This window comes from Rhinolophus hipposideros (assembly GCF_964194185.1).
Source record: "Rhinolophus hipposideros genome assembly, chromosome: 10".
In the NCBI taxonomy this organism is placed as follows: Eukaryota; Metazoa; Chordata; class Mammalia; order Chiroptera; family Rhinolophidae; genus Rhinolophus; species Rhinolophus hipposideros.
Genome location: NC_138056.1, coordinates 47356350 through 47378085, shown reverse-complemented (window position 1 = coordinate 47378085; position 21736 = coordinate 47356350). Strand labels below are relative to the sequence as shown.

At 40.5% G+C, this 21736-nt stretch overlaps 1 protein-coding gene across 5 annotated transcripts in view; it reads left to right on the top strand.

Moving 5' to 3' along the window:
• Positions 1–21736, top strand: part of FAM168A (family with sequence similarity 168 member A) — a 188537-nt gene that overhangs the window by 128769 nt on the left and 38032 nt on the right. For all 5 annotated transcript variants that reach the window (XM_081061686.1, XM_081061685.1, XM_081061684.1 and 2 more), the window contains one exon: positions 7290–7377. In XM_081061686.1, coding sequence (XP_080917812.1) covers positions 7308–7377 — 70 coding nt within the window. In that variant the 5' untranslated portion in view covers positions 7290–7307. The remainder of the gene's footprint in view (positions 1–7289; positions 7378–21736) is intronic.

Sequence of the window (21736 nt, the reverse complement as noted above, 5' to 3'; positions counted from 1 at the left end):
TGATGAGAAGTGACTTGTTAATCTTATAAGTTATTTTCTCATTGCTTTTGAAAATTTCTCTTTGCATTCAACAGTTTTTACTGTGATGTTTATTGGTGTGGATCTTTTTGTGATTGGTCAACTTGGAGTTCATTGTCTTATCTTGGATGTGTGGTTTAATGGTGTGTTTTTTTTTTTAATCAAATTTGGGAAGCTTTTGGCTTCAAATATGTCTTCATTTTTTCTTTTTCTTCCCATTTCTTTTCTTTCCCCTTTCTGGAACTCCCATTAATTGTATGTTGGTTTGCTCTCAGATCTCTGACTCTGTTTATTTTTCTTCATTTTTTTCTTTTTGTCTTTGCAATTACATAATCTATACTGATCTATCTTCAAGTTGACGATTCTTTCTTCTGCCAGTTCAAATTGTTGTTGAGTTCCTCTCGGATGTTTTATTTCAGAATACAATTTCCATTGGGTTCTTTATAATTTCTATTTATTGATATTATTTATTTGAGTCATTGTCATCATACTTTCATTTAATTCTTTTTTATTTTTAATTTATTTTATTTTATTGGGGAATAGTGTGTTTCTCCAGGGCCCATCTGCTCCAAGTCGTCCTTTAATCTAGTTGTGGAGGGCGTAGCTCACTGGCCCATGTGGGAATCGAACCGGCATCCCTGTTGTTCAGAGCTCGCGCTCTAACCAACTGAGCCACCCAGCCGACCCCCTATTGTTTTAATTTTTAAACTTGGCATTCTAAAGGTCACTCTTGGGTCAGCATAGATAGTGGTCAGCCAATGATTGACTGAAACCCTAGGCCAGGGAATCTCCCACTCTTGGTGTTGGCTCTGTTTGTCCTTTGTGGAATGCATTCAAAATTGAGGCAGTTTATCATTCTGTTCCTGCCTTTACTTTCAGTGTGTTCAAGACCTTACATTCATATAGGGTTAGTAGATTAGCACTCTCCACAGTTTCTTCTTAGCAAGCGTGGAGTCTTACAGACAACCAGATTTTATCAAGACCCGCTATGGCTGTTTTGTTCCCCAGAACTCCCTTTTAAATTTCTGGCTTATCTGCAGGTCTCTTGCCTGCCCTAACTAGTATTATGACCTTAGGCTAGCTGCGGTAGTGGCCTTCCTGGATTGTTTACTGTTGCACCCCAGATTATCCCTTTATTGTTTTTGACAATGACTCTGGGTAACATCCAGAGCAGATTTTCTATGCTCAGCTTTGTATTAAATCAACCCACTCTGGCAGCACTCATCCTCTTGGCCCTTCTTGTCTTCATGGAATTACCCCAGGGAGTAGGAGATTGGGGGAAAGAGGCCAGCCCCAGGCTAAAATACCACAGATTCTCACTGTTCTGAATATGATTCAGTAACTTTTCGTGAATAATCATTTCTCAATCTGATGTATGCCTTTGGTTAATCTTCAGAGGCCTGAAACTGTTGTGTTATTTTTGACAATTTATTGTTGCTTTTTGGGTAGAGGGCTTGCTAAGCAGTTTAGGTATTCCAGAAGGTCTGCCTCCTGATGTTATTTTTGACTTCTTTATTTTTATTTGACTTAAAATTCCACAGCTAGACTGTAACCTTCTTTGGGCAGACACTGTCTTTCTCTTTTCCCTACAGTATTCATCCCAGTATACATTAAACCTTTGAACTTTAATTGTTTTATCTGTCATATGAAATTAATATTAATAAATCTCTGCATTGCTTTCTTCAAAGGATCAAGTAAAATAGTGGTTAAAATCGCATTGTAAACTATAAGCACTTTGCAAATGGTAAAATTCTTTGAAAAGATTTAAAGTAGTTTACAAACTATAACACAACTTTTAAACACAGCAACCTGTTGTGCGTGTGATAACTTCCAAGTATTCACCCTTAATCTCTGGGCTCCCCCCCGCCCCCTTATCATTTCATGCTCACAGCTTTGCTGTTGATTTGAAAGAAATAATTCAGGTATTTTTGAAGGCAGTAGCAGGCCACATGGCAGAACAATTTGGGGATGAATGCCTGTCAGCTCCATCAAGAGGGACGTCTTGAGCCCCTCTGACTGTTTTCTTTCTCATACACATGCCATTACCTGGCTCACTACAGCTTCTGCCCAAGGTGGTCTGTCAATGGAGGCTTCTCTGGACATTTCAAGTCACGATTATCTTTCATCTGGATTATTTCAATAACATCCTAACTCATCTCCCTGCTTCTCCTCTTTCTTTCCTGTCATCTGATCTCAGCTCAACAAAGTAATCTTAAAATGAGGTCAAATTATGTCACTCTTCTCAAAACACTCCAATGGCTTCCTATCTCATTTAGAATAAAAAAACACAGTCCTTATACAGGCCTATAAGGCCCTGCGTGGCCCTCATTACATATCTGATCTCACTGCCTACTGTTTTCTCTTTCATTCACAGCTAAATTGGCCTCCATGCTATATCTCAAACAGGTTTTCACTTAGAGTATTTGCATTTGCTTTTTTCTCCGCTTGGACAGTTTCTTTTCAGATATTTGCATGGCTTGCTCTTTCAACCTATTCATGTCTTTGCTTAGATGTTACTCAGTGACACTTTCTCTAACCATCTTATTTAATATTGCAGCTCCTCGCCTTGCACTCTTTCCACCCTCGGTGGATTTCTCTATAGCATTTATTGCCATCTGATATAAAGTGTATTTTACTTTTAAAAATATTTTGTCTCTTCCTCCCCCCTCCCAACTAGAATGTAAGCAGGAATTTTTGTTGTTCACTGCTGTATCTTAATTCCTCTGTCAAGCATATGTGAGACAAATGGCATTTGGGAAAGAACATCTAAGGCAGTGTTCTCAAATTGGGTATCAAAATCTCCTTGGCAACATGAATACATAGATTCCTGAGCCCCATCCTAGATAGAGCCTAGAGGATCTTGTATACCACATGAAGGAATCTGGATTTTATTCCCAAGGCTTTTGAGGAGAATTATGCCGTTATCCAAACTATATTTTAATAAGGAATATCAAGGATGAATTAGAGTGGGTTAGAATGGGGGAAAAGAGACCTCTTGGGACTGTTGTAATAGTTCAGACAAAAGAGGATGAAGCTTGAACTAGAGGGCAGTAGCAGTGAGAAAGGTAGGGTTGTCAGGACTGGTGATCAACTGGGTGGGAAGAAATGGGAGGAATTGAGAATTACTTCCACGGTTTTAGTTTAGGTGCTACCATAGGTGGATGGATTGTCAGTCACTCTGCGACAGGCCATACAGGATGGGAGAATGAGCTCGAGGAAAGAGAGTGAGTTTACTTTTGGACATGGTGAATTTGAATTGCTTATGGAGTTATCAGGAAGAAATGTTTCGAAACTGTGTGTGTGTGTGTGTGTGTGTGTGTGTGTGGATGTGTAGGTGAGTGTTGTATAAATTTAAGAAAGATACGGATTTGGAAGTTAATTAGGTTTCATGTATGAACTAATTAGGTTTCATGTAATTAATTAGCTAATTAGGTTTCATGTATGAACTAATCTGAACTACGAATCTACTTTAGTGATTTGCCTGTTCTGGACATGTCATATAAATGGAATCACACAATATGTGGCCTTTTGTGACTGGCTTCTTTCACTTAATATGATATCTTCAAGGTTCATCCATGTCGTAGCATGCATCAGTACTTCATTCCTTTCTGTTGCCAAATATTTCATTGTATGGATAGACTGCATTAAATTTATCCATTCATTAGTTGAACATTTCGGTTGTTTCTACCTTTTGACCATGAATAATAAATAATGCTGCTATGAACATTTGTGTGGACATTTTCATTACTCTTTGGTATGTACCTAAAAGTGGCACTGCTACATCATATGGTAACTATGTTCAGCTATTTGAGGAAGTCCGACTTTTTCCAAAGTGGCTGTGTCATTTTACATTCCCACCAGCATTGTATAAGGGTTCCAATTTTCTACGTCCTTGCCAACACTTTTTATTTATTATCTGCTTTTTTCATAGTAGCCATTTTAGTGTATGTGAAGTCGTATGTCATTGTGGTTTTGATTTGCATCTTTTCATGTGCTTATTTGCCATTTATATAACTTTTGAAGAACTGTGTATTCAGATCTTTTGCTCATTTTTAAATTGGGTTATTGGTCTTTTTATTATCAAGCTGAGTTCTTTATATATTTTAAATAAAAACCTCTTTTTTAAAAAGATTTTATTGGGGAAGGGGAACAGGACTTTATTGGGGAACAGTGTGTACTTCCAGGACTTTTTTCCAAGTCAAGTTGTTGTCCTTTCAGTCTTAGTTGTGGAGGGCGCAGCTCAGCTCCAGGTCCAGTTGTCGTTGCTAGTTGCAGGGGGCACAGCCCACCATCCCTTGTGGGAGTCGGAACTGGCAACCTTGTGGTTGAGAGGATGCGCTCCAACCAACTGAGCCATCCGGGAGGCAGCTCAGCTCAAGGTGCCGTGTTCAATCTTAGTTGCAGGGGGCACAGCCCACTATCCTTTGCAGGACTCGAGGAGTTGAACTGGCAACCTTGTGGTTGAGAGCCCACTGGCCCATGTGGGAATCAAACCTGCAGCCTTCGGAGTTAGAAGCACGGATCTCCGACCGCCTGAGCCACCAGGCCGGCCCCCAAATAAAAACCTCTTATCAGATACATGATCTGTAAAAATTTTCTCATTCTATAGGTTGTCTTTTCACTTTCTTAATGGTGTCCTTTGAAGCACAAAAGTTTTTAGTTTTGATGACTCCTGTTTATTTTTTTTCCCTTTGGTTATTTGTGTTCTTGGTATCATATTAAGAAACCATTGCCAAATCCAAGGTCATGAAGGTTTATGCCTCTATTTTCTTCTTTCTAAGAGTTTTGTATTTTTAAATCTTTCTTTCAGGTCTTGGATCCATTTGGGGTGCTAGTCTTGACCCTGCCCCTTACTTGCTTTGTGACCTTGGACTGTCCATTTGTCTTTTTTCATCTTCACTTTTTTCATCTATAAAGTAGAAATTGTATGTGTGTGTGTGTGTGTGGTGTGTGTGTGTGTGTATAAAACAACAGAAAACAGATCAGTGGTTGCCACGGGCTGGGAGTTAAGGGGTACAGAGGGTATTGACATTGGAGGCAATGAAAATACTTTGTATCATAGTTGTGGTGTTTGTATAACTGTATACATTTTCCAGCACTCATAGAACTGTATACCTAAAAGGGGTAGATTTTACTGTATGTAAATTATACCTCAATAAACCCATCTTTTCAAAAAAACCACCTTACAGCAACTCTACAAAGAATGTGTTCCTCTCTTTCCATTTTGAGGCTAGAGGAAATCGTGGCTCAGAAGGGTTAGTGGACTTGTCTGTGGCCCCACATTTGGTACGGGGCAGTTCTAGGAATTGAACCTACATCTGCCTAATCGTAGAGCTGGTGATCTTCCCACTCATTTTTAGCCGGCCCTTGGAATTGTTCACAGTGTGTGGATTCTGTTGTAAAAGGCTGACTGACGTGCCCTGGGAAGCCAGGAACCGGGTCTGCCTGTGAGCATCTCCCCCAAAGTGGCTGTCATATTGTCACTCCAAATTTTGAACCCCTGGCAGATCTCATTTCTGCCAGTCATTAGTCGGGATTGGAATCGGTGCTGTTACAGAGTGCTGTCCAGGCCCGGTCTCCTCCTGAGGCTGTGGCCCATATTTTGGAGCAGCAGGGGACCAGTTTCAAAGCTGATGCATTTATTTGGTTATGAAAAGCAATTTCATACTTTGTCCAACCAGCAAAATAGAGTACCGTCTCAGGAGGAGAGTGATCAGATGTTTACAGGGCCAGTTGTGGCACTTAGCACTTTAAGTCTTCCTTACCCTCGTTTGTTTAGCGGAGAACGGGTTGGATAGAAGAGAGAGCCAAGGCAGGGAAAGTGTACAGGTACTCTTCTGTGTTGTCACGTCATCGCCATCATCATTTACATCCGCGTGTCACTTTACAGTTTGCAATGTGTTTTAACATCTGTGATCTCTCTCAATTCTCTCAGTACCCTGTCAGGAGATTAGTGCTTATATTTAGAGAGTATGTTACTTGGCTGTATTCTTGGATAACTGGCAGCAAGAATATTTTTTCCTTAAGTGCACTGCAATAATGTATCTCCCATAACTTTCATTCTCAAATTGTTCTAGTTTCAGTTTGCAACTGGTGGTAGTTTAATGGAGCCTGTCGCCCTGTGGTGGTTTGCCAGGGCTACACTGGGTACATTTCAGGAAGTGCTATCCTCTGAAATTGACCAGTGGCATTTTCCTTCCTCCTGTTTCACCATCTCAGCTTCCTCTCCTTAGGAACCCATCTTTTCTCCACCTCTCATTCCAGAACCCTGGACAAATTAATTGCTGAGCAATTGTATTGTCTTCAAGCCAGCTGTTAACTGCTTGTCTTCAACCTTTATTTGACTTGTGTCCTATCCTGAGGTGCTATAGGAAAAGTTAACAGCCTAAAAATTTGCCCATCTATCATGTGAGCCTAGTTAGGAGGGAATTGTTTGATTTTTATGAAGTGTAAATAATATATTTGGAGACACAGTTTCAAACACGCGTCGGCTTGTTTATCAGAGATGGTTCCCTAAACAAGGTGGGACAAATTGGCTGGCCAGTAGAGCTTAATGACAGATTTTCTGTTTATCAGAATGGAGAACGTGCTTCATGAAGACAACACAGCACTTGTGCAGGTGATATTTACTGCACACAAAGTTCCAAGTTTATTTCTTTCCCTTGAATAAATTTTGAAAGAGGTCTTGGCTGTGTTTCCTTGTTTGCATTAAAATGACCAATGGCAATAGATACCCGTTTTTTTCAAAGCTGTTAGTAGTAGCTTGTGTCTTGTGCTCTGCAGATGCAAAGGGTGGGGGAGATACTTGCTGTGTGCTCGTCAGGCACTCGGGCTCCCCTGGAGAACAAGTGTCTGCTTTCCTGACTCCTGGACAAGCATTCTTAGAAGGGACCTGGGAGAGCCTAAACGAATTGGTTTTGCATCAGTGCAGTGAAGTCCGGAGAGGGGAAGTGACTTGGCCAGTGCCACACACTGTACTAGCGACAGCATTGTCTGTGGGGTAGTGGAACTAATACTGAACTGAGAGCCAAAGGCCTCGACTGACATCAGGCAAGTTGTGTCCCCTCTGTGCTTCCCAGTAGCTTCATTTGTATAGCGGGAAAAGTGTCCAGCGTAGGGCCAGATACAAACAAGTGGCTTTTTGTTTAGTCCTCTTTCTCCTATACCGTGTCGCTTCTCTGTGAGTGTAAACTGAAGATTATAGAGAGGAAGCTGAAGTCAGGGAGAAGGAGGACTCAGTAACCAATGCTGTTCTCTGTGTTTCTCTGCAGGATCCTCAGTTTTCTGCAATGAACCCTGTTTATAGCCCTGTGCAGCCCGGGGCTCCTTATGGCAACGCTAAGAACATGGCCTACACAGGTGAGTGGCGCGGAACGGCTCTCCTTTTGAGAAATGGTGGTTAAGGACATGACCTAATCACTTGCTGAATGACTTTTGTATACTGTCCTCCAAAAGTTCTGCTAAGGCTTGGGAACTTACAGAAAGTGGAAACTGAAATGACATTAAGACTAGGTTAAGGATTATTGAATTGTCAACTAGGGGTAAGGAAGAAAGGTAAATTTATTTATTGCGAACCACGGGCCTGGCCCTTTGTGGGCACTTTGATCTTAAAGCGGTTCTACGTGTGCTGTTTACCATCACCATGTCACAGGTGAGAAAGCCGTAGTCACGGTAAGAGGCCACAACACAAAAATGTAGATACTCGAACCCAGGTCTGATGATTCTGAAGGCTGATTTTCTTTTTCCTCCCCCTGAACTGCGTACCAGTTTCTTACTCCTCTGGCTTTGTGTATGTTGTCCGTCTGTCTGGAATGCCATTGTCCCCTGACAACTTCTTCTTTAAGAATTCAGCTCTGAACTCAGGCAGCACTTTTCCAGAAACCATTCTCTCCCTTACGTGGCCTTAGGCAGGATTTTTAACCTTCCAGAGCTTCAATGTTCTCATTGTAAAATGAGGGCAATAGCATGGCTTTATTGTATAGGCCTGCTATAAGGATTAAATGAGCTAGTGTAAGGCACTCAACATCTAATATCTGGCACAAGTCAGCGCTTATAATGGTTGTTATTATTTACAAATAAGTAAAGATGTGTAGGATGCATGGTAATGGCAGTGAATGAGAAAATGTATGTAAGTTGCTACCATGGTGCTTTCCATATCACCGGCCTTCAAAAATACGATGAATTTAAATCCAAGGTGAAGGGAACAGTATGAACGACACCACGGAGGTAAGAAGGTGTGGTCAGAGTACAGTAGATATTGGAGATTAGCTGGAGTAAAGAGTGTATAAAAAGGGCAATGAGAAATGAAGCTCAGAAAGCTTCAGTAATGGTCTTGATGGCAGGGATCTCAGAGAACTTTGGTTGTTCCGAATTTGGTTCTATTAGAACACTACAGGGTGCTTCAGAAATTCCTCAAATATTTGATTTGATTTAAAAATATATATATTTAGAACTGTTACAAAGCACGCATAAACAAAAGTTGATCAGTGTGTTAACTAAAGCTTCTAAGAATGCATGTTAATTTTAAACAAAACAAAACACTGCCAACATTTGCAGCTATTTATGTTTGTGTAATAAATCAGGGTTTTCTTAATGCTCTTAAATAACATTCAGAAATATATCGGAGGTTGAGCCTGATAGGGCTATAGCTGTCATCACTAACTTTGAGTTTCTTAGTGTTTGTGTCTATCAGAGCAGCTTTATTATCTTAATTTATCCTTAATAGTATTTTCTGTTTGAACTTCTATTGTATGGTTATTTCACCAACCAGGACCCATTGGGCAGAACCCCATGCCTCACTGGCTCAGGGAGCCTGTTTCTGTTTCCCTTCCCAGTTCAGAGTGTTCCTTCCAGCAACCCTCCATGCTTTGGCCAGAGAGGACTGAGCTGCTTTGGCAGACAGAGCCCAGGGGAATCTTGTGGGTTTCCTGTGATCCTGGTGGCCTTCATTCTTACTGAATTGCTAAACTTGAGAAGGAAGAGAACAGTTACATTTATCTATTGGTTTACACAAAGAAGGTGAGGCAGTGTGATATGCTGGCAAGGGAACAGACTTGTCTCTGCGTGGCACGTCGTAGAACTTGGTAAATGTTTTTTGATTGAATGAACAACAACCAGCTTCAAATCCCAGCTGTGTCAGATGATAGCTAGGTGACTTTGGACAAGTTGCTTAACCTCCCTAAATTTATTTTTTCTTCTGTAAACTAGGATAATATTATCTATTTCATAGGGTGGTAGTGAGAATTAAATGAGATAATTAGTGCTTTTCTGGAGGGAGAGAGGGAAGATCGTCTTTGTTTCCACAAACAGTATCATCCTGAAACTGTTTTAACTTCTCTTAAAAATCCTACATTCTAGGACCACACAGGTAGTATAAACACATACAACTAGAATAAATTCAGTTTTAACACAGGCCAAAGTTTCAAATTCTTAGGGAAACTTTCTTTTTGAAGCTAAGCTTGCTGTTGTCTCTCTGTACTTTTGAGTCTGTTTATTTATTTATTTTTTTACTGACAATATGATTTCGCTAAGGTCTCAGCTTTATGCAGGGGAACTTGAGGCCTAGCTCATGGCCTCTCCACGGCCCAACGCCTCATCTCCCACCCCCAGTGGCTTTAAAAAGCAAGCCCTTTGATTGCCCAGGGCAAGAAACCTTCCTGGAGCAGTTCAACCCAGCTTGCTGTGACAGTTCCTGATTTTCAGTTTTCATTACGTTTTTGACCCCTAGAAGTTTCTTTTTTTTTCTTAAAATCTCAATTCTGCCTTTGTGTGTTACGTAACATAACATTTGTCAACCTTTATCCACCTTTTCTAGGTGCTACGCAGTAGGCAGATTTTCAGATTATCTTTTCCTCCACATTGCTGGAAATAGAAAATCCATCTGAGATGATTTGTAAACAAATACCAAATACAGTGCATTAGAGTAAACATCTGTTATTGTTAGTAACAGTAATGATTTTGTTAAAGAACAATAATTACCATTTGGCAAGCACATGCTAGGTACTTTATATATGAATTGTAATCTTATTAATCACAAACCCTACAGTACTCTTCCTTTACAGTTAAAGAAACTGGTAGTTTAATTCAGGTCATATGACTTGGTCAGGTGTATAGTATAGCTTCTAATGGATGAGGAAGGATCCGAACTTGGGTCTTTATGATTTCAAAGTGTATGTGCTTTCTGTTATAGCAAGCTGATCTGTCTTAAAATATGTGCTCCTTTCACTGCTCCCAGTGATAAGCTAGGGAAAAGGGTTGTCTTTGCAGTTTCTAGGACTAGGGAGCCCCACCTTTGAGGAGCCAGCAGCCCCTCCATGGACTCCCCCCCGATCTGTAAGAATGGGGAAGACACTGACATGTAAGGAGACAATTATGGTCCATCAAGATAAATGCTATCTCAGAGGGATGTAGCACTGTTTTCCAAGAGCCTAATGTAATAAATAGATGCACAGATTGCGGTGGAAACATGGTGGGTATACAGGAGAGGCCACAACTCTGTCAGAGGCTGGTGTCAGGAAAGACTTCCGAGAAGCCACGCCTGGAACGGGGTCTCGAAGCATGAGATGGATGGAGTTCTCAGTTCCAGATCTGTCCTAACGACTGCAAGACACTGGACAAAGCCTGCCCATCTCTTTCTCTTTCTCTCTTTTTTTAAATTTTAATAAGAGTTTATTTGAGCCAAATGGACGACATTTATGAGGAGCAAGATCTCAAATGCCCCCTCCTGCCCTTCTCTTTTGCCTTCACTTTCCCATCCAGTCTATGAGGGGCTTACCTGAGTTGTTTAAGTTTCCCTTCCAGCTCTTAACCTTCTGGGCATTAATCTATACATTTCTGTTAGCTCTCTCTCTTTGTAAAACAACTGGCTACCTCATTCCCTTAATCTATTTCTTTTGCCTCTTCTTGAATACAATTTTCTGTATCCCTTCTTGGATACTCTGGCATTAATGAAGGGTTCAGAAACAGGGAAGATGAAGTGAGCCCAGTACCCTGCTCAGAACCCTGTCCTACTGTGTCAGGATCTTCTGTCAGTCCAGGGCTTCTTGCTCCAGAGCTCCTGACATTCTTGAGCAAGACCAACAGGAAACCACGAAAGCCTTTCCACAAGTATTCTCCTGTGAAAGGTCAGGTACAGCCATAGCCTCCACCAGGGAGTGAGTTCCCATTTTTTGCTAAATACACTGATGCAATTTTATTTCGTTTTCTATTTAGTTACTTATGATTCTTTCTTAGTCAATGAAGATATAATTTGGTGGCTCTGAATACAGCTGAAAATTGGTGGGATGTTGACAAAAGATTTGAAGAGCTTTTGGCTATGTTGCAAAGATTCTCACTGGAATGATTTCTGTTTCTTAATGTAGTGGGGAACCCCCTTCCCCCATAGAAGTCAGAAGACCTGAGTTTGATTCCTGGCTCTGCCTCTGACTAAAAACTTGAACAAGTCACTTTACTTCCAAGGGCCTTAGTTTTCTCCTCTATAAAGTAGGAAAAATAACTCCTACCCTAGCTATCACTTGTTTATGAGACTTTAAGGAGATAATTGATCTCTAAGAGTTTTTTAAATAAGATAAAACTAGTCAAGAGTGGAGCTGGGTCTGAGGGTGGACTGACTTTTTTCCTGAAGGTTAACTGCTCGGCCAGCCAGCTGAGGCCCCGAGGGAGGCTAGCAGGGCAATGAAACTAGCGACTTGACTAAAGCCGAAACATTCTTTTTTGTGTGTTTTGAAGACACCTCTCTGGCATTTGGGGGCAGAATTAGCCTGCTTTCTAGAGTCCACTTCCCAAATAATCACCGGGTTTGGGGACAGAAATTGAAGAAGTCTAGAGCTTGGAAAGAAAAAGAATGCCGGAGTAGAGCGGCCACTCTCTTAAGCTCTATATGCCGCACAGTAAGTTTGTTTCTCCTGTGGACGGGTTAAGAACATCTACTGATCACTAACAATAGTCGTTGCTATTTGTTGAGCGTGTATTATCAGCCATGCACAGTGTGTTGGAAACTTTCCCACCCAAGTATATCTGACATCAGAGGACAAGTTCATTCCCGGATCGATGGGGAAATAGCCCAGAGCAGGTATTCTAAGATTAAAATGTATTTGAAGTTTATGTGTTATCTTCAAAACTCATATGAATTTTACCTTCAGTCATCATTATATAGTCATAGTTGTTTTCTGTAAAACAAATACTTTGAATTATTTACCATCTGGTAAATACTAACATCCCAAGAAAGTACACCATATTGAATTTAGTGTTTTCTTGTACCTGTATTGTTCAGCACCCCCAGGGTTTCCTGTATCCAGTATGAGAACTTAATCCTTATTATGCAAGTGTGTTAGTAGATATAGACACAAATCCAGAAAGATGGAGAGACTTGTCCCTGTCACAGAGCCAGAAAGAGGCAGAGCCAGAATCAAGTCTAACCACTGAGCTAGCATGTGGTCTGTGTTATTTGCTGCCTGATCATTGCTTATATTTCTGTAACTCTCATTGCTCTCGCAGGCACTCAGCGCTTAAGTGCCCAACACGACGTAAACTCACAATGAATATTGATTGGCCGCGTGAGTAAGTGACTAAATGATTAAGCCCGTAATACTGAAGCTTTTCAGAGTCCCTAAGTCTCTGGCAAATTGACTTCAGAGCTGGGATAAATGTCTTTGTTCTCTATAGCAGTGATTCACAGTTGCTGTAAGCCTGTGCTTCCACACAGAAAATAATGATATTTGTAGAGAACTCTGAATAAACAGACAAGGCTGCCCAGGAGCTCCTGTGCCCTGCTTCCTTCCCAGACTCCCGAAGAGCTTAAGGAATCAGTATCTCAATTCACCTGTAACATGCTGACAGCTTCTAAGCTGCCGTGAAATGTACTAACATCTCAAAATTACCTGGTTTTGTTTGTCTCCCCCTCGCCCTGGATGTGTGCTCACACTCTCCCTTCTCCATACTTGTGCCCATTCACCCCTTATCATTACTGTCGTGAGCACGGATGTGTTGTGGACAAAGCTTGAGAATCATTGTTTTAAAGTTCTGAGGTTTTTTCTTAGTAGCAGTTAAGGTGGTAAATAGTCTGTGCACACTTAGGGAGAGTGGTGAACCTCCACTGCTGACTTGTCCTTTCTTCCCGGGGCCTGGGAAGAAAGAATGTCTTCCTCGGAGAATTTCTCTTCTGAAAATGCACAGGCATTGCCCAGTGTCCTGAAGCATTTGGAAAGAGAAACCTGTAGAAATCTGTCACTATTGGCTTTTAGGGATTTGTGTGTATTGGTGGGGAGGGCTGGGGAGGATATTTTTTGTTGTTGTTTTATTTATTTATTTTTGTAAAGCTCTAAGCAAGATGAATATCATGACATTGTGAATCTCTTGTTAGAGTTGGATAGATGTTTCAAACATCTGAAGGTGTCCAGTTGTGGCTTTTCAAAGTCTCAGTGACTGATTGATTTATACCTTAAAGCAGTGGCTTCTAAGTCTAGTGCCCAGGCCTAGGAATTGTTAGAAATGCAAATTCTTGAGCCCTACCCCGGAACTATGAATCAGAAATTCTGGAGGAGGTTCCCAGCAATCTGTTTTTACATGCTCCCTTAGGTGATTCTGATATGCATATCTGCCATTTAGAAAATGTTCAGTAAATAGGCTTTTTCTTCTCCCCCAATTCTATGATCTTGTCTAGGAATCTTGCCATTGTGAATGTCATAATTCCTGTGGAAAATACCCTTGAGTCCCAAACAGCTTTCGAAACAGAGATCATGTGTCCCCTGTGACACATGTGTCCCCTGTGACAGGAGTGGCTGGCCCCTTCTCAGATGAGGAGGCCTGTGAGCAGGAACTTAAACCCGGGTTACACAGGAATAGATGCTACAGTTTTCAAGAAGATGGCCAACAATCCTGTCTTTTTCCTTGCACATCTTAGGAAGACTAAACAATTAGCCCCCAAAACCGGCTTTAGAAGACTCATGTTGGGTGAGGTCAAAGTGAGATGACTTAAAATTGCTCGGCTGGTGGGGGAGGTACTTCAATGTAAGTGTCTCCATCAGTTTTTGCTGTTACTATTCTCAGGAGGAAAAGAGGCAGAAAAATCAGTAGTTTTTGGTCTTGTTTAAACTGCAAAACCATACTTCTTGTTACCTCCAAAGGTCTCTGGCTGCGGAGAGAAGTTTGGGCCTTCACTATCACCACAGGTGCTGTCACAATTGTAAGCTGATGCTGAGTTCCTTGAATTCTGTCGTGTTACACCTGCCATGGCCGGAGGCCTGGAGTCTTTGTGGTACCGTCATGTGGGGGGGACCTGACTGCAGACCTTCCCTCCCTGTCCTTCCTTAGGGTAGACCCTGAGCTGGGAGAACTGAATTCAGAGATGCAGAGAAGAGGGCTGGGTACAGTATCCAAAAGGGTGACCTGTCCCGAGCCGCTCTGGTGGGTTTTAGGGTACGGATAGGCCTGAGTTTCCAGAGGGGCTTGGAGCCTCGAGGAGGAAAGTGGAATAATTTCTATTATCATTTTCATCATTTGACTACTCGTTCTCTACCCAATACAGTGCTAAGTGTTTCTCATACAGCTTGGTGGCTAAGACTGCCTCGTTTTGAATCTTAACCGCATCATTTGATTATTCTGTATCACTTGTAAAATGCCTGAAGATGCTATTTGAAGACTTGACTGATGGTAATTTAAACACATAGGTATATTTTTCTCACATAAAAATTCTGGGGGGTCAGTGACAGGTGGCATTGCTTTATTATGTCAGTGATTTCAAGATCAGTGCTCTCTGACTCTTGATTTAAGGTGGCTGCTACAGGTGTTGGCATCATGTCTGTGACTGAGGCAGGAAAAAGGGGGTAGAGAGGACCATCAGTGATGTTTGTCATTTTACTAGGAAAGTAAAATTCCCCAAATTCCCCAGGAGACGTTTCTACATATCTCATCGGTCGGAACCGGGCCACCTGGCTACTCAGTGCTAAGGGCTAGGAAGGCTGGGAGAGCAAGTAGCTTTTCCAGCCTCCGTAGTGTCGAAGGGCAGAAGAGGTTGGGAATGAGCCCTCGGTCAGCCCGCCATGGTCTGCCATGATGGCTTGGGCAAGTAAATTAATTCTCTAAGTGGTTTCCTCATCTATAAAATAAAAAAAATAATAGAACCTACCTCATGAAGGGATTGTGAGGATTAAATGAGATCAGTATAACGTGCTTAGCATGATACTTAATATATAATAAGTAACAATATTGCTTTTATTACTAGCATTATTGTCATCTCAATTCTCTGCCAAGTAATTATTATCCCATTTTATATAAGAGGAAGTTGAAGTTCAGTGAGTGGAAGCAATAACTCGCCTGAATTCACAGACTTTGAAATGGCAAAACTGGGATTAGAACCTATATGTGAATCTAAAGTCTATGCTCCTTTTTCTGCGCTGGGAGTTGAGTCAGCAGAGAAGTATTGGTGAGCTGGTGAATGAGTCTGTCTTGGCGAGACCCATGGCACCAGCCACAGGCTTGGTAATTAGGGATGGAAGGAGACTGGAAAGAATGGATTGGACAGTGAGAACGCAAGCAGAAGGGCTTGTCTGGACATGGAAGGGCAAAGAGTACCACACTTAGGGGGTCATCGCTGGGCTGATTCAAGAGCCACCAAATTAGGAGATGAATATTTGAGGAAAAGGGCAATATAATTTGATAAGAATTGTGTAAGAAAAGCCAGTTATGGGAGTAGCCGGAAGGGACCCTTAATCTAGCCTGGAGACAGAAAGGTCAGGGGAGGGTTTTGGGAGAAGGACATGAAGTGAAGAGCAAGGCAAGGACAATCCTCAAGGACTGAGGACAGCTTGACAGTGACATGGAAACAGAGAGTCGAATGGAGTATTCTAGAACAGCTGTGCGTTTAGTATTTGTGAAGTATACAATGCCAAGCCAGGAATGGCAAGAACGGAAATATCTAGATGGATAGGGTCCAGCCTTGTGTGGTCCTTATGCCATGCTAAGAAATTTGGAACTTTGTCCTTAGAAATAACCATTATCGTTTGGATACTTGTTTGGAATTTTATCTTTGGCCACCAGAGAATTTTAGGCTTGGTGGGTAGATTGGCATTTTTGAAAGATCTCTTTGGATGTGTGACCAGGATGTATTGGAGAGAAAGAAAATGGAGGTTAGAAGATAAGCTAGGAGGCTCTTAAAATAATTCCGTCAAGAGACCTGAACTAAGGGTTGTATTTAGGGATGGAAGGAGACTGGAAAGAATGGAGGGGATGGAGAGGACATGTTTGAGACATTTTTAGACAGAGCAGTCTCTGGCATATAGTTGACATTGAATATTTGTGGAATATGAGTGAATAAGTTAGGACTTGATGTTGGATTTGGGGAGTGAGGGAGAAGGAATAATCTGGACTTATCCCAGGCTTCTTCTGGCTGATGTGATTGGTTGCATGGTTATTATGCCTTTTATTGAGTTCTTGGGAGTACCGAGGCCAGCATGTGTTTCTCAGGTCTTTTTCTCATAACTTGGGGAATCCCCCTTTTTCCTAGTCCTGGGATTTCTAAACTTAATATACCTTGATAATTACAGGGCAAGATAATGCTATTCCCATTTTACAGATTTGGAAACTGAGGTACAGAATAGTTAAGTGACTTGCCTGGGATCATCCAGCTACTCAGGGTTAGGAGATACTCTTTCTCTTCAGCATGTTGCCTTTGTGTAAGACTCTTGAACTTCCCACTGTAATTTCGACTGATTACAGGCCATAATAAAACAAGCAATAAAATTCAGATTAGCTTGATCTAATTACTCAGCTGTTAAGACGAGGCCACGAGTTAATTGTAATTCAATACACCTTCTAATTCAAACCAGCGCAGTACAGTGTACGGTATCATTTGCGTTGTGCAAGATCTACTGATGCCTCCTGAGTGTTAAGAGGAAAAAATAAAATAACTCAGAGCCACCATTCCCCTACCCTTATTCTTCTATATAAGATTGATCTGATTTCAATCTTAACTGTCACTTGTGCATAACTGTGTGCAAAGTATTTAACCTTTAGAGCCTCAGTTTTCTCACCTGTAAAAATATGGGAGATGTTCATTTATACTCTTTTGCAGACACAGGAACAGACTCTGAATTTGATAAGGATTTTCAGGGTCTTGCCCAGGTCACATAGTATACTAGTGGCATCTCTGAACAGAAAATGTGTTGAAATGGAAGCACTTTGGGAATCTTTGACCAAAGACATGTTCCCTGTTTCAGTTTATTTGAAAACCCACTCATGGTGTGTGTATCACACCTATTTCCCACCTACTTCCTTCAGGACCTCTCCAGTGGGCTGACAAGTCTCTAAAGTCGTCCCTTTAAATTTTTCGAGTCCAAAAAGTTCCTAGGACATTTTTACATATAACTAGAGAATCTGGGTATCTGGGTTCTAGTCCTGGTTCTGCCTGAAGGATGGGGAGCAGTTATTTGGAACAGGTGAAATGTCTAACAATAGAAGATTAATTGAACTTGCTTAAGTGTCAATAATATGATCATTTTATGGTTTCTTTTGTTGGTTTTCCTCATTTTCAAAACAATGTATGTTCATTTTAGAAAAATCAGAAAATACTGAATAAGAAAAACATCCATAATTTCTCCTGAGCCAGAGATAATCACTGTTAACACTTTGGTATATCGTTTTTTTTCTAGATCTTTTGAAATGAACATACACATTATTTTTCAACAACAATGAGATTATATGCTATGTACTGTCCTGTAACACCTTAATTTATGTAAGGAATTATGGGTTGTTGGGTCATTTAGATTTGTTTCAGATAATGCCCTGTTGGTTGCTTTAACTTTCACTGTTAACCAGTAACACAAAGCAAAAATAATAGACTGAAATGAATGAAACATAAAAAGGCAAAAATGTGAGGACACTTTTATTTACAAATTTTTTAGAGACAAAATGTTTTAAAATGCACAAAAGATTGTAAATATACCTACACGCACAAAAGTGCACTAAAAATTAACGTGCATTCAAAGCATTGTGATTGAGTCAGTGTTTCCACAAAACGCCACTCTGACTAGTAGCTTGCTTTTCTCCAGCTTGTGCTTGACCAAACAGCAATCGGCCTAATTACCTGGAGCCATGCCATGAAAGGGAGAGCAAAAGGTAGGAGGTGAGGGACATGATTGAGGATATCGAAGCTTTTGATTAAATGCCTTAAAATCCATGGGCAAGCTCAGTCATTTCCCAAAAGGTAGGAGTGGATTTATTGAAGTACTCACTACTGTGTGCCAAGTATTTATGCTAGTATGTATTTTGCATGCTACCTCTTTTAATTTTCTAGCCTACAATATAGGATATCCCTGTGTTCTTGAGGCTCAGGTAAAGGGACTTGCCTAAGATTTCATGTCTGATAAGTGGCACAGCTGACTTTTGAACCCACATTTGCCTGCCTTCAGAGCCCCGGTTCTTCCCACTGGACTAGGATGGCTCCTACATGATGGCCAGAACAGGAAACTCCTCCTGACTCTTAGTAGGAATGTTCCGATGGGTCTCTACAAAGTAAGTTCAGAACTGCCCTGCTTACCTCACTAGTCAGCCCACATACAGGTACAGAAGTGAAAAGAGACACTGGTCCTGGCATAGAGTAGATACTCAAAAAATGTTTACCGAACAAGAAAGTTAATGATTGTGTCTAATTTTTAAAGTATCAAAACTGAGACTCAGTCTTTGCCCAAGTGATTTGCCCAAAGGTATAGAGCTAGTAAGTAAAAGAGCTGGGATTTGAATCTAGGTCTGTGTGTAAATAAAGCTCTTAATGTGTCTGTAACAGTATACAGTTTGTCTCAGCTTGACACCTGCTCTCAATGTCCACAACAGTGTTACTTGTTTGAATTAACAGTAGGGGAAGGTACATGGCCTGAGCACAGACAGCTCTCTACTTAAGATCTCTCTTGTAGCTAACTTGGAGTGGCAGCAGCCTCTGCAATCCAGAAGCCAGACCAGATTGGTGGGAGAGGGAACCAGGTGAAGTGCTAAAATTCATTTTGACTTTCTTCCCTGTTCTCCCACAACTTTGTAGCTCCTTCTGTGACCTTTACCGCAGGATGCCTCCTACCAGTTACTTCTGTGCTTGCTTGTCTCTCCCATGACATGGTGAATGCGTAGAGGACAGGATTGTCCTTTAACTTTGAGTTTATTATAGCACCTAGAGCACATTAAGAATTCAGGTAAATAGTTAATTGAATTGACCACTACTTGTGTACATCGCTCAGTTTTGAAGGCAGTCACCCAGGTAGTAACATTGAACATACACAATTCTAAAAAGATTTCTGGCCTTCCAGCCCACACTAATTTCAGCCCTGGGAAAGGGCTGGCTAAGAAAGACTGTAAGGATGCAGGCTTCGTGATAATAAAATGAGTGTAAAAGTGAGTGTTAACAACCTGAGCATGAACAAAGATACATTTAGATCTATGCCTCTAATTTCCTTTATTCTTAAGGGGAGAAATGTCTTGCCTCCATTCCTCCCCCCGCCCAAAAAAAATCCTCTGGATCCTTCTACCTCTTCAAGCTGTCATTGTTCTTTTTCTTTATTATCAACATTTAATCACTTTCTGGGAGGGGGTTGAGGGGCTGGGTCGAAAAGGTGAAGGGATTAAAAACTACAAATTGGCAGTTACAGAACAGTCATGGGGATATAAAGTACCGCAGAGCGATTATAGTCAACAATATTGTGATAACTCTATGGTGCCAGGTGGGTACTACACTTATTGGGTGGGGGATCACTCCATAAGTTCTGTAAATATCTAACCACTATACTGTATACCTGAAACTAATATGATATTGAATGTCAACTGTAATTGAAAAAAATTAAAATTAAAGAAAAAATTTACTCACTTTCAACATGTCCTATTCTACTGTTCCAGTGCCTTCATTAAATCTGCTGTGTATCAAATCAAAGAGCAGATACTGTCGTACTGGATTAAAAAAAAACAAAACAAGATCCAACTGTATACTGTTTATGGGAGATCCACTTTACATTCAAAGTTACAAAAAGGTTGAAGGTAAAAAGATGGAAAAAGATCATGTGAACAGCAACCATAAGAAAGCTAGAGTGGCTGTACTAATATTAGAATAGACTTTAAAACATTTTATAAATGATATAAGGGCCAATCCATCATGACGATACAACAATTATAAACATATATGCACCTAACAGCAAAACCCCAAAATATATGAAACAAAAACTGACAGAAATTAAGGGCAAAAGAGACAATTCAGCAATAATAGTTGGCAGCTTCTGTACCTCATTTTCAACAGTGGATAGAAAACTTGGCAGTTGATCAACAGAGAAACGGATGACTTGGACAGCATTGTGCACCAGCTACACCTAACAGATCTGTCTACAGGATACACCAACAATATAATTCTTTCAAGTGATATGAAACATTCTCTAGAACAGACTGTGCTGGGGCCATAAAACGCCTCTCAATACATGTAGAGGATTGAACTCAGACAAAGTCTGCTCTCCAACCACAATGAAATGAAATTAGAAATCAATAACAAAGAAATTTAAGAAACTCAGTTATGTGCAAATTAAATTACACACTCCTAAATAACCAGTTGGTCAAAGAAGAGCACAAAGTAAATTAGAAAATGCTTGGAGATGAATGAAACACAACCTACCAAAACTTATGGTATGTAGCTCATGTAGTACTTAGAAGGAAATTTATAGTTGGAAATACCTACGTTAAAAACAAAGAATGTTTGTTTACTCAAGAACCTAACCTTTCACCTTGACACACTGGGGGGAGAAAAAGAGCAAACCGAACCTAAAGCAAGTAAATGAAAGGAGATAAAGATTAGAGCGAAATCAATGAAATTAAAAAATAGAAAAACTAATAGAGAAAATCAGTCAATCAAAGCTTGGTTCTTTGACAAGATCAACAAAATGGACAAATTTGGATCGAGACTGATCAAGAACAAAGGAGAGCAGACTGAAATTGCTAAACTCAGGAATGACACGGAGACATCACTAGTGACTGTACAGCAATAAAAAGAATTATAAGGGAATGCTATGAACAACTGAATGACAATAAGATACGTAGGTGAAATGGACAAATTTACTAGAAAGACACAAACTACCAACACTGATTTATGAAGACACAGAAGTTTGAATAGACCTATAACAAATAGAATTAGGAAGAAAAAAATACTTCCCACAAAGAAAAGCCCAGGACCAGACAACTTTACAGCTTTACTGGTAGGTTCTAAGAAACATTTAAATAAGAATTAACACTAGCCCTCCACAAACTTTTCCAAAAAATAAAAGCAGGAGAATGCTTTGTTACCAATTCTATAAGGCTGAAATTGCCCCCATACCAAAAGCAGATAAAAACAACACAAGAGAACTACAGACCTGTATCCCATTTAAATATAAGTGCAAAAATGTTCAACAAAATACTAGCAAAATGAATCCAATAATTTATAGAAAGGATTATATTATACACTATGGCCAAGTGGGATGTATCCCAGGGGTACCAGATCAATCTATGCAATATACCCTTTTAAAGGACAAAAACCCACATACTCGTCTCAATAGACACAGAAAAACCACTTGACAAACTCTAATACCCTTTTGTGATTTAAACAAACAAAAAAGTCTAGCAGACTAGGACTAGAAGGGAAGTTCCTCAGCCTAATGAAGGACGTTTATGAGAAACTCATGGCTATCATCATACTTAATAGAAAAAATCTGAATGCTTTCCCCCT